The sequence below is a fragment of the Rutidosis leptorrhynchoides genome, chromosome 9 (assembly GCF_046630445.1).
Source record: "Rutidosis leptorrhynchoides isolate AG116_Rl617_1_P2 chromosome 9, CSIRO_AGI_Rlap_v1, whole genome shotgun sequence".
NCBI lineage: Eukaryota > Viridiplantae > Streptophyta > Magnoliopsida > Asterales > Asteraceae > Rutidosis > Rutidosis leptorrhynchoides.
In genome coordinates this window covers 269,530,744-269,544,769 of record NC_092341.1, presented here as the reverse complement: position 1 = coordinate 269,544,769, position 14,026 = coordinate 269,530,744, and the positions used below count along the sequence as shown (strand labels likewise).

The 14,026-nt window shown below is 33.9% G+C and overlaps 2 protein-coding genes across 3 annotated transcripts; one reads left to right on the top strand and one right to left on the bottom strand.

Annotated features, from left to right (window-relative positions):
- Window positions 1–796: 796 nt before the first annotated feature.
- On the top strand, window positions 797–1,789 carry LOC139868756 (LOB domain-containing protein 10-like). The gene has a single exon (XM_071857098.1). It carries the CDS (start codon window positions 797–799, stop codon window positions 1,787–1,789), a length of 993 nt encoding a protein of 330 aa, XP_071713199.1.
- Window positions 1,790–3,978: 2,189 nt separating this feature from the next.
- On the bottom strand, window positions 3,979–9,200 carry LOC139866256 (uncharacterized). 2 transcript variants are annotated; one of them, XM_071854441.1, is made up of 11 exons: window positions 9,068–9,200; window positions 8,695–8,778; window positions 8,474–8,557; window positions 7,953–8,054; window positions 7,574–7,619; window positions 6,888–6,963; window positions 6,429–6,795; window positions 5,710–5,959; window positions 5,375–5,617; window positions 5,177–5,296; window positions 3,979–4,621 (listed from the first exon to the last, which is right to left on the bottom strand). In XM_071854441.1, exons 3-11 carry the CDS (start codon window positions 8,543–8,545, stop codon window positions 4,167–4,169), a joined length of 1,731 nt encoding a protein of 576 aa, XP_071710542.1. In that variant the 5' UTR covers window positions 8,546–8,557; window positions 8,695–8,778; window positions 9,068–9,200; the 3' UTR covers window positions 3,979–4,166. The 2 variants fall into 2 exon arrangements, with proteins under 2 accessions (XP_071710542.1, XP_071710541.1); XM_071854440.1 differs by having other exon boundaries at window positions 8,699–8,778.
- Window positions 9,201–14,026: the final 4,826 nt, after the last annotated feature.

Genomic DNA, 14,026 nt, shown 5'->3' with positions numbered 1-14,026 from the left:
TAGGAGTTTGTTTTCAACGTAAATAGGTGAGAATTTTTCGTTATTAATGCTCTAAATTTTATTTAAATCCATTTTCGTAATAGTTTCTGATTACAGTATTATTTTCTGACCTTTGTTTCATTTTATGATCTAGTAACATTGAATTTTATTATTTATTATTAAACATAAATAATAAAAAAATAATCGGATCTAGAAAATATATTTGTTTACCAGCAGTTGCTTGCATTAGATGTCGATGTAGTCATGATCTTCGATTTTAAATTTTAATTTCTGATATTTCTTCTTGTGTGTACGCACCATTTTCGTATAATCATAAGAAAAAGTATATTATTTCTTCGTCTTCTTAAGGTCGCTATAGCTGTATATTCTATTGTTCTGACTGCAATATATATTATTAAATATTAAATTAAATAATAAAATAAATCATTTACGTGATAATAATCTCTTAATTTGACTTGCTATTGTCGGTATCGATGAAAAATTAAATATTAATTAAATAGCCACCACCATCACCACCACCTTCTTTATAATCGGTAAATGAACCCTCGCTGAATGCCACATTTTTAATTCATTCAAATGCATCCGTAGATTCTTTTGTACGTTTCAGTATTTATTTATATAATCAATATATATTAACTTTGTCAACATGATCACATTTATTACAATAATCAACCAATAATTTAATCAAAACACTTTTTCATCTTTAACATATAATGTATTCGGAGTAATTCGTAGTATGACAGTATGTAGTTTGTTAATTTGTGAAGGTACACGGATTTATCTCAGAAATCAAGAAATGGCATCGTCGAATTCACCTTGTGCAGCGTGCAAGTTTCTACGTCGTAAATGTACACAAGAATGCGTGTTTGCACCATACTTTCCGCCAGATCAGCCTCAAAAGTTCGCTAATGTGCACAAAGTATTTGGAGCTAGCAATGTGGCTAAAATCCTAAACGAGCTACCTGCAGCCCAAAGAGAAGATGCAGTCAATTCACTTGCGTATGAGGCCGAGGCCCGTCTCAGGGATCCAGTTTACGGTTGTGTGGGGTTTATCTCGATTTTACAGCATAGGTTAAAGCAAATTCAGACTGATTTACACAATGCTAAACAAGAATTGGCTACTTATATGGGACCAAATGCCTTGATGCCTGTTTTGAACCCAATGCTTATGCAGCAGTATCCTAATATGGGTCCAGTTATGGGTAATAATAGTATGCAGCCAATGTTGGGTATTCAGGGACCTGTAGCAGGGACATCGGGTCAACATCAGCAGCAACTATACGAGGCTCAACAGCTACAGTTGGTTGAAGCTGCTAGAGAGCAAGAAATGTTGAGGAATTTTGAACAGCAACGTCATCAATTACATCATCATCAACACCAACAGCAGCAATCAATTGATTTGATGAGGTTTAATAGAGGGTTTGATGGTGCTGGACCGTCTGGGCAGGTGAACCCAAGTGGGTTCACCCATTTAGCTGGACCGTCTGCAGCCATGTCTCCGTCGTTAGCTTTAGGTGGTTCTTATGATAGTGATGTGTATCAGATCCAGAATCAACAACATCAACAGCAAGAACAACAACTACTGCAACAACAGCAACAGATGCAGCAGCACACACCTCATGAACTTTTGATTCAACAACAAATTCAGTCACCCCAGCTGCAGCCACATCAGCAACAACAAATTCAGTCACCCCAGCTGCAGCCACATCAGCAACAACAGCCACATCAGCAACAGCCATATCATGGAGAAGGTAGTGAAGAGGGTAGGAGTGTGGGTCCATCGTCTTGATGACGGATATGATATTGGCTATTATTGGAACAGATATTTTTTTTTTCATACAGTTTTGAACCAAAGTATGCATTTTAATTTTTGTCCAGCTTCATATATTGATCAAATGTTCTTTTCACATAGTTTTATGTGGTACAATTTTAGGTCATACATATATTTTTTTTGGATTTATCACATGAAGCATTTTTCTATGGGTACATTATGATTGACAGTTTTGTACATTCACCGTGGATTTTGGTTTATGACATGGATATGGTAAGTGAGACTTTAATGCTATATTGCAAAATTGGTGTTGGTAGTTTGGACTATGGAGGAATCATTGTCTAGTGTCACAATCAGTAATCATAACATGCCATTTTAGATATATTTTGTGGGTTGAATAATTAAAGAAGTACCTCTTCTTTCTTATAATAGCAACTTCAAACATTGATATTAATGTTAGTAGGTTTCCTTCTCCATAAATTTGGTTTCTTTTGAAGTATGAAGTCATCAATGCTATAACCTTAGTAGTTTTAACTTTCAAGTTGTTTGTATCATTATTCACTTCAATACTTCATATATGGAATTTGTATAGAAGAGTATTATTATTTATTACGGAGTATTAGAAATTAGAATGATCTGTGAGTATATATAGTGTAATCTCTCTTTGTTCTGTACTACAAAATGTAGTCAATTTGATCTATAATCTGATTATAATTTGCAGTGGTTCATTAAGGTGGATTTTGATTGTTGTTTTCTAGTAATATTTAACAGACATATAATGAGCTCGTGTTCTCGGTATTACGCTTCCTAGTGTGTTTTTCGTTTTTGAGTTTGGTGTCGAGTTTCGTGTCGAGTTTGTTGAATGTGTTGTTTGTTATCCGGTTTATATTTAGATTCGATTTAGATGAGGCTCGGATAGATAGTTTGTAAGGTTGTTGCTTTCTAGGTGCGAGCCTCTTCAGAGTTTCTATCATTGTATCCTTTGTTAAAAGACGTTTTCTATTCGAAAACGTTTTCCGTATTCATAAAAGTTTTCGTTAGTTTTGCCAAAAAAAAAAAAAAAAAAAAAAAAAAAACCTAAAAAGGCATATAATGGTACAAATTAAAGTCATTGGAGAGGATTCCACTAATGGTCTATTGTGAGTTGTGACAGAAAAAATTTTCTTTTGTTCAATCTATTATAGTAGGAATAAAATAAAATGATCTGGAAATAAAGATTTTGACTGGGAAAAGTAGTTGAACTGAATCCATCCATGCATGGGGATTTGAGAAAAAAAAAAGTTTGCATGTTGAGTGTAGTTGAAGACTTTGTTTTTCTTTGCATTGGTTTCAACATCTAATTTTAAGCTTTTTATTTCCTTTAAACGTACTATACATACACAATACAATATAATACTGTAGAACAAGATGGTGATCGAGTCATGGAATTGAATGAATGGAAGTTCACATAATATAAATTTCCAGCAATCAGGAAATAATGAAGAACAAAAAAAAAAAAAAAGAAGGAAACAAACGTATACTACTTAAAAACTTTATTTTTCTTGACTCCCCGTGACATATGCGTATATAGTATAGTAGGTTGTAGGTAGCTCAACTTAGACTATTTATAGCATTTACAGTGGTGGCGGTGATGTGACAATGTAATGAAGTTTTTTTGCGAGGATGTCAGTGACATGGCAAAGGTCGTGGTAATAAGGTATGTAGTGGGGAAACGGTGATCAGAGAGAGTAGGGTGATTAGATTACTTATTTCTAAATTTTTTTTTTTTTTATATAAGACTTCTCTAAATCTTTTCTAGAGGTGTATATTCTTATTCTACAATTGCACTTCATTTTTAGATATATCTATATCTATATCACTCCAGACATCACAATTTCGAAACGAAAAGATGCAAGATCCTGATGGATCTTCACTTTTTGTGCCATAGAGGTTGGTGATCAAGTCAAAGTAAACTGCCAGCGATCCATTTATTGTTAAACTTTGTGTATTCAGTTCATGTTCTGTTTGTGGATTGATTCATTATTTCATTAACTAAGTTAGTTGTTCTTAACAATTACTCCGCAATTAATACCCAAGTAAACATATGATGACCTCTTCAGCCTTTTTCCTTATTTTTATGGGCAAACCTAAACCAATGCTATAAAACTTGGGTTAATACCTATCCTTTTAGCCCAGTCTGATAGCTACTTCTCAACAATGGCCTGTTCATTATTTGCTCAAAGAAAGTAAAGAGTGACACATTTCATTTCATGAACAAAACAAAATTTGTTACCTGCAAGTTTGGATGAAAAAACAATACATAATGGAGTTATGTTCATGGAAATTGATGATTTGTAGTACCAACCGACTCAATCACACAGTTTGTTCGTAACATGAGCTTTTCAAATTTCCGATCTCAATCAGAATCAGAAGAATCCGCTTGGTAAGGATTAAGTGTCAAAACCATCTTCTCAAGATTTTCACCAATCTCTTCGATCTCTTCCCTTCCAAATCCCCAACTTCTAAGCAAATCTGAACCTACTGCTCCTCTTTCAATGCCGAATTTACGAATATTGCCTAATCTCGTCTCCAAGAATGGTAATACAGCAGTGGTGGAACGCAGTCTGGCTGCCATAGGGATCGAGTGAACATCAAGTGATCCTTTTGTAGATGAAGATGATTCTGATGTGGGCCCACTTAACCGCTCCCCGCGTCTGCCGACACGATTCCCGAAGATGGAAGGAAACGGTAATGGTATTGGAAGGGGACAACGAGATGCTGATACGTGAGAAAACCTAGGCTTTGTGGATGTGTTCGTGTATTCGGTTTCAACTGCTTCCCGCACTTCAGAAACTGATGCCTCGTGGTTTCCTAAATATCGAGCAAATTGGAGAAAATTAAGATGTTAGTATAAGAGGTGAACGGGTCAAACGGGTCAAGTACTGCTAATATGTTTATAAGAGGTGAACAGGTCAAACATGTTGAATGTTGTTGAATGTTTATTTTTATTTGATGCATACAACCTCCAAAATAATTACATATAGGGATTTGGAATATTATTACCTACTACACTAATTGTGCACTATGTTTAATTACTATTATACCCCTGTGTACAGTAACCTTCACGTGGTTATGTACAGGGGCATTTTACTAATTTCACATTTTTTTATCTTTTTATTTCCTTTGGTTGTAAACTAATTTTATTATTCAAAAGTGTTGTAGTAGTTATTACTAAAAATAGATAAACAGTATTTGTGGGTTAACCCAAGTACCCGCCTTAAAATTGTATTCTCCTGAACAAATAATGACATGTAACCTGTTACACAACCTAACCATCTTATCACCTCTAATGTTTATATTTATATTTATGTATTAATTTATTTACTTATTTATTTATTACAGATAGAGAGAAACATATATTCATACCAGTTCCCAGGGCTCCGTGCACGATCATGGATTCAATGGCTTGCGAGTCTTCTACATCCTCTGAGGTTTCAGGGGTCAACGGTTGTAAGTTCTCTAGTAGAGATTGCTGGAATCGTCTACCTAAATTCATTAATTAAACACAAAATTAGAAACAACACAGTTACGCGAAGATCATCAGATTTCGATCAATATATATACCTGTAATTGATGGTGCTGGCATGGAAGCATCTAAAACAGTAACACTATTTTGCCTAGCTTGTCCTGCTAACATTTGTATGGATTCGTATAAATCCACGGCACCAAATTCATTAGACGATTCGCCAGCTGGACCAGCTTTTTTCATCCGAAAAGGGAGAGTAATCGAGTGTATCGCAGATGCAAAAACCGCACTTGAGTGATACAGCTTTTCGTTTTGCAGGCTAAGGAATTGGGAAGCCCTGCCTTCACACATATATACAATAATCTATATAAATCTTACTTAACCAAAAACATGTAAGCAAATTAATCAATTATTTAATAGTATAAAAGCTTACTTTCAGTTAAAGATGGTAAACCAATAGGAACAATCAATTTGCATAAAGACGAAAGTGCTGAAAAGGACACTGCATCGTGAAGTTTATTGGATAAGGACTTCTTTCGTGTTGTCGAGTTAACGTAGGAATTAGTACTACGAGCGGAATAAAGTAACACGGGAACGTTCGTGTATTCATCTGCGATATTCTCCAAAAGAGACGCAGCTACACCGGAAAATCCCCCCGAGTCATCAACCATAAATTGAATTCCCTGCCAGAAAATTCAAGCAAAAATAAAAGATTTTTTTTTTTATAACTAAATGATGTCAAATAGCAGCAGTGTTGCAGAACTTGAAATTACTCGGCGAGTACTCGGTTTTTGCAACTCCGGGAGTAGTAAGAGTACTCGGTCAAACTTGGTCAAAACATGGTCAAATACGGTCAAACTTGGTCAAAACATGGTCAAACTCGGGATTACTAGAAAAATCGATCGAATTCGGCCAAAACTCGGGATTACTCAAAAAATCGGTCAAATCGGTCAAAGTCAAACATGGTCAAAGGTTTTTTCAAACTTTTTGTTTTGTTCAATTTTACTCTTCATCCACATTTATATCCGATTCAAGTTACTCACATGTGAAAATCCTTTTAATTTAACGGTTCTCGCCCTTTTTTTAGTTCTGCCTAAAAAGTCCCAACTGACTACTACCCGAGTAGTGATTTTTACAACCTTGAAAACAGACCTGAATATGGTCACATTCTTCAATGAAAAAACGAAGTCTTTCATTGATTTCATCGCCTTGTTGACCCTCAGATAATGTGGTTCTTCCAATACCATAGTTGTTAAATTCTTGAGCATTCATCCATAACCCGTTTAACTCAAATAAACTTTGTGGATGATAATGAACTTTTGAATAATCCGTCCAATACTGCACGTCGTCCTCGAGCGATTTAACTACGTCTGTATCCAATATCTCAGTTTGCAATTTACCATTAACATTATCACTTTGATTTCCGTTAGTCACAATTTCACGCCCTTCATCATATAACCTCTGCAAGAACAGATTCTTTTTATGAGGTTCAGATGCTTGAGTTGAAACACTGCCTGTCCTGTATTAATTACAACAAGAACGTTATTTAAAAACGGTTAAAACTGAAGTTATATAATCTTTAAACACGAGTAGAAAAAATCGAATTCTGACCATGTCGCAACACCAGAAGATAAAGTTGAATTCTGATTGTATAATGTACCGCGTGTACTCATAGATCCAAGAGATCCTGCAGGAATTTCTCACTTATTAGCAAGGTTGAAACAGGAGTGAGACGGGGTCGAGATGGTCGGGACCTTAAAGGGTCGAGACGGGGGTCGAGACGAGGGTCAAGACGGGGGTCGAGACGAGGGTCAAGACGGGGGTCGAGACGAGCGAGACGGGGGTCGACTAACGTTGACATTTAAATATATAAATATATATACACATATTTTAAAACCAAAAAACTTTCGCTAATCAGTTTGGACCTATAATCGCTATTACCGCTAATATAATACAAACAAGTAACACTAAACTACGCCAATTTTGACTGATTTGACCGAGACTTTAACCAATTTTTTTGACTTTTGACTGGCATTGACCCTAACTTTCCCCGCCTTTGACCTGACTTTCGACCATTGACTGACTTATTAGACGCCGAGACGGGGTAGTCACCAAAATGCCGCAACGGCTGTCGCAACGGACGTCGTTTGAAACCATGCGTATTAGAAACAAAACCACATTTGCACATGCAATAAATGGACTTAAACCAAGACAAAAAAAAATGATGAGGGACATTTATTTTAGAAATCCTGTATAAGCAACCATCAAATTTTGTTTCCATAAAATTAAGTGATTACCTTGAAAATCAACTGAAATCAAGCGAGGTGTGTACGTAGGCACGCCCTGCACATTGTAATATTATCAATGACACAAGTACATATTACATAAACCTTGGGGCGTTTGGTTCGTGAATTTCAAATCCTAGGATTTGAAATGTGGAGTTTAGATCCTGTCATGTGTTTGGTTGTTATAAATAATAGGAAACCATATTTCAAATCTGAAAGCTAATTTATGGCACTACAAATTCATTTACGTCTTTCAAATCGTACATGAAATATCAAACAAACACATCATCAGATTTCAAATCCAAATCCCACCAAGAGCTATGAAATACCACGAACCAAACACCCCCTTATAATACATAACTCACAACCATCATTTCAAGGACATATATACCTGTTGAGTCTCCCCGGTACGGTACAAAACATCCATATCAAGGTTTTGATTCTTAAAGACTAAGTCGGCTTCGGTGTCTTCACCCAATCCCAGTAATTCATCCTTCACAACGCCAAAACAACAAAGCGCAATAAGCATCAGATAATTAGTTGAAAAATACATTTTTTAAGAAGTTTTTTTTTTAAGGCAGAGCTGGTTTTATGTTTGAGTCCACTCTCATACAAGAGTAAATGTCATTCTAGATTGTGAAGTGCAGCTGGATTACATGATTACATCAAACTGCTACATTTCATGTATAAAGATATAACAATCTCGCACATAGTTAATAGCAAAATCGATCATATAACTAGAGTTTTAGAGAATTTAATCTGAGTTATATATATTCACGGAATTTATAAACCTAAAACTTCAATTAATAATCTATTTAAACTACCGAATAATGGATTGATAACTATGTTGCATATATACACACAATCAATTAACACACACACACACACAGGAAAAGTAAAGTGTAAACTAACCTGAAAGTTCCAAAAGTGAGAACCGATAAAATTAGCATAACTACCGACTTGAAACGTAACCAGCTCTTTCATACTTATTTAAACCTGTAAACACAAACATATGCATACAGCATAATCACATATTAAGCATGTGAAACCATAAATTTTGAAAGTTAATACGTATTTCGAACAACATAAAATTGACAGGAAATCAGAAAATCAAAGTGAAATTCAGTAATTACATACAAAATTATGTTGCGATTTATGCGCAAAGTTGTGGCGGGAGCTGAAAGCAGGAACAACAGAAACTTGTATAGATCTATCAACTATCAATTAACAAGTATTAGAATTAAAATGACTAAATTAATAATTAGCAAGCAACAGAAGGTGGAGAAAATGTGGTCGCAGATAGCAAAGTAGCAAGTATAAAAGATGATTTTATCACATAATTTAAAGTAATTGAATATGGAATAATATAGAAAAACAAAACGTAAATAACAGATTACAAGTTTACAAGCAAGCCAACAGGTGAATTAAAAAGCTCAATTTTAACAAATATTCTATAAACCCTAAATTAATTTATGTATATGGATATATGGATGGAAAATGGATTACCTGATTGGCTGATTAGAAGGTAGGAGCAGCTATTGATTTGTTTCTTCTGCTAAGCGTTAGTCGCTAAACAACGCCTTCTGCTTCTTCTATTTTGCTTCTTTCTGCTTCATCTGGGTTGTTAATTGGATTGTCAAACAACGCCTTCGGTAGTTAGTCGCTAGTCTGTTAATTGTTTTTAGGCCCAATTCCTAAAATCTAATTAAATTGTTAATTTTGTTTTTCATTGCATGATGGGCTTTTGGGTTCTGACAAAATAGATAACTCAAAAATGTAGCCTTAAAATCTCTTGATCGACTAGGGTCAAACTCATCCAAACCAACCAAAAAAAATAATAATAAAAAAAACTCATTCAACTAAACTTAGCCTTTACCTGACTACCTTGCCTTTTAGGCCTTGTTTGCTTTACATCAATCCAACTATCCGTGACTAATTTAAATCTTATACTATCTTAACTATAAATACAAAAGGTTAGTCGGTCCTCCATCCATCCGATCGGAGGTGTAGATAACGAGGCCACCTTCACAACCTTCTTCTATTTCTAAAGTTAGAGATGTGATGTATCATTGTTCCGGTCATGGTGTAACATGTGCAGAAGTTTTGAAATCCTCGTAGCCACTATCCTACTGTGATCATTCCTACCAAGAAGAATGTACATGTTGTGGCAATTCCACCGAGGTAACGGGCATTTCTGGATCAACTCCGATAACACAATTCTGGGAGGAGAAGGTAGTTGCTAGTTGGGCACTCGATCCTTTCGTACTTGAAAAACGTATGACGCTAAGTCATGGTTTGATGAACCAACAAATCCCTCTTGTTAGAGTATTGGGCCCTTTTGTGTAGGCTTTATGGAGTATTTGCTCAATGAGTTGACATTCTTTAACCAATGAGGTATGTAAATTATCTTGCATCTCAACTTTATTCTTTAAGTGGTAAATGCAGATATTTTAATGTTACTTTAGCACATTTAATCTTTTCATTCGTCAATATGGACATATTTACAATGTGTTGAAGGTTGCAGTTTTACTTATTCAAATTTTACTATTGCACATGTAAATCCAAACTCATTTACTACAGTGGTATGTTGTTGTTTCAGGCAGGCCCAGATATTGAGCTGTGCAAGTTGTGCAATGGCACATGGCCCAGTATCCAGAAAGGCCTAAAATTTTCAGCCCACATTATATATATATTATATCTATATATCTAAAAGACATCTTGGAAATGAATAGTACCTTTCATAATTTTTACAAACCTACTCCAAACTTTTTATTTTTTTTATAATTCACTCACACTCTTCCTAATATTTAACTTTATAGTTTTTATAAACTTACCGCAAACTTTTCTCATTTTATAAGTTAACCATTAAACTTCTCATTCATTATATATCGACCACATAATTTTTTCTATCTAATAACCATTCATTATTATTATTATTATTATTATTATTATTATTATTATTATTATTATTATTATTATTATTATCATTACTATTATTACTCTATATACCTAAAAGACATAGGAGAAATGAAAGGTGAACTTCAAAAGGTTCACAAACTTACAACAATTTTTTTTTTTTTTTAATTCAACCACACCCTTTATAATAGTTAACTTTATAGCTTTTATAAACTTACTATAAATTTTTCACATTTTATAATTTAACCATAAAACCTCTCATTCATTATAAATCAACCACATAATTATACCTATATACTGAATTGTAATGTAAGACCTTATAAATAGTAAACTTTATGGTTTCTATAATTTTACAACAAACTATCAATCTTTCGTAATTCAACCACAACCATTATTATAGTTTAACTTTACGTTTATTAGAAATCAAACACATAACATTCCATTTACTAAGAATCAACCACATAAATTTTCACTTATTACAAATCGTTAATGTTGCTACTATTAATATAATTGTTATTGTTATGTTATTGTTATTATTTGAATTTTTTTTTTTTACTTTGAGTTTTTTTTACCCATTTCAGTTTATGTCATTTGCTTCTATTTTTTTTTTTTACTTTTTATAATCGAATTTAGCTAACGTTCTTCCGCCGCATCTCGAGTGCGGCACAACTAGTATATACTATTAGGCCATTATCTGTATTTTAAATATAATAACTCGGTAAAAAACTAAATAATACAGCAGATTATTCGTCTTTTTTGCCTACAACCTACTTTTTTCTTTTCGGGAAATGCGTACAGCTGTCTGCAACCTCAATTTCCACAAAGTATTCTTCAAGAGTTGAATCTTTAAAACTTCAAAAGGTTACACTATTGTATTTATTTTAATATTTTAATTATTATGTTATTATTACTACTACGTATTACTAATTACTATTATTATTATATATTATATATTATTATAATTATAATATATATATATATATATATATATATATATATATATATATATATATATATATATATATTAAACTAAATATTACTAATAATAATTTAAGATTAACTAATTGACTAATATTATTATTATATGAATATCATTTCCTACATATATGTTTGGTATTATAATGATATAAATAATAAATTATAAAAAATAATATAATATATATAACTAATAATAACCATTTATGTTTATTACAGTTACAACCGATTGTACCTCATGTACTAGTCCAAGAAAACAATTGAATCTAATCTAGTATGAATGATTTACTTAAGTAACAGTGTGATACATTTCTATTTTATTTGCTTGAACAAATTCAATTAGTTAATTGTTGAACAGACATAAAATTATTAATTGTAGAACTTATATTCTAATATATATGAAAAAAAAATTATAAAAAGGCCTACTTTTCACCTATTGAACAGGGCCCACAAATTTAACGAGACGACCCTAGTTTCAGGTACATTTTGTAAGCATATTGTGTATACACTTGTGTAGAGAAGATACATTTTTTAGCACAATTAGAATCTTGAGCATCGCTACAACATCCTCCCGGTGGATGTAAGTGTGAATCCAGTTGAGAATTTTTTAGGTTTGTTACTTACATTCATTAACTAGAGTGGATATTCTCAGTTTCTCACTTTTTGTAGGTTTAAGGAGGTTATGTTCTGATTACACTCAATCGTATCGGCTTCTTGAAACGAAGATGTAAGTAAGTTGCAATACAATCAGCTTTTACCCATTTATAGATTAATGAGTCAATGCGGTTACTTAAATTGTTTGTCATCTTTATCCCACTGCTAATGAGTTAACTTAAAGTGTTTAAATATTAGACTTGAACCTTTTGAATATTAGACTGACTATTTATCCTTATGTATTGTGTCTTTGAAAATAGCTCTTTGATGAATCACTCAACAAGTATAGATTGTTACTAAGTAGAAGTTGAGAATGACTATTTACCATTATGTATCGTGTGTCTGAGAATAGCTCTTTGATGAATCATCAACAAGTACAGATTGTTACTAAGTGGAAGTTGAGAAGAAAAATTGGTAGTATACTCTTCGTGGAAGTTGAGATGGAGTGGTGTTGTAGTTTGATATTATATTGAAGCTTGATTAGTCATAGGATTGTATATGGAGAAACTAAAACACGCAATTAAGTAGTTTTTGTCTAATGTTTGTGTGCAAGATCCTTTAAAATATAGATTTAAAGTTGCCAAAATAAGCATTAAGGAAGCAATCTTCAATCATTTCAAAGGTATTTTTGCAGATCACACGACTTCAAGACCTAGTCTTGTAGACTTAGTGTACCCTACTTTGTCGGCCGAAGAAGCGAATAGTCTCGAATGCCCCTTTAGTGAATCGGAGATTGTTGAAGCCATCAATGATTGCGGTAGCACCAAAGCCCCTGGTCCGGATGGTTTTAACTTGAGGTTTTTTAAAAAATTTTGGGATGTGATTAAAGTTGATGTTGTTAATGCCATCTCTTGGTTTTGGAGCAATGGGGAATTTTCGAAGGGTTGTAACGCTTCTTTCGTCACTTTGGTCCAGAAGAAGAATGACCTCATTACCCTTAGTGACTATCGCCCTATTAGTCTCATTGGAAGCTTCTACAAAATCGTAGCCAAAATTCTCTCCAATAGACTCAGAAAGGTTATTCCTAGACTTGTTGGTTCGGAGCAAAGCGCGTTCTTGAAGGAAAGATTCATTTTAGATGGTGTGTTAATCGCTAACGAATCCCTTGGTTACATGAAGGCACACAAGAAAAAAGGCATTGTTTTTAAGGTGAACTTTGAAAAGGCATTTGATAGTTTGAATTGGGATTTCCTCATGGAAGTCATGGCTAGTATGGGATTCGGGGCTAAATGGAGGAAGTGGATCTTATCGTGTCTAAAATCGGCTAGCATATCCATCTTAGTAAATGGATCTCCAACTCGTGAGTTTTCTATTGGTAGGGGTGTTCGACAAGGCGATCCCTTGTCTCCTTTTTTATTTATCCTTGCTGCCGAAGGTCTAAATATTCTCACTAAAGCCGCGGTTGAACGTAATCTCTTCAAAGGAGTTAAAATTAGGAGCGATAATATCTTGATATCCCATTTACAATATGCCGATGATACCATTTTCTTCGGTGAATGGTCCCGATTAAATGCGCGAAACCTTCTTAATATCCTTAAATGCTTTGAATTGGCCTCAGGGTTAAAGGCAAATCTCCAAAAAAGTTGTCTTTATGGCGTTGGTGTCAACTCGGTCGAAATTGAAGCTCTTGCTAGACGTATGGATTGTCAAGCCGGGAATTTTCCCTTTATTTATCTTGGCCTTCCTATTGGTACTAATATGAAAAAATTGAGTGATTGGGCGCCGGTTATTGAAAAATTCAAGAAAAGGTTATCGGAATGGAAGATGAAATCGTTGTCCTATGGTGGAAGATTAGTTCTTTTAAAATCGGTACTTAGTAGCCTTCCGTTGTATTACTTCTCGCTCTTTCGTGCCCCGCCTTGTGTGCTTAAACTGCTTGAGAGTGTGAGACGTAATTTCTTTTGGGGTGGGGATCTTTCG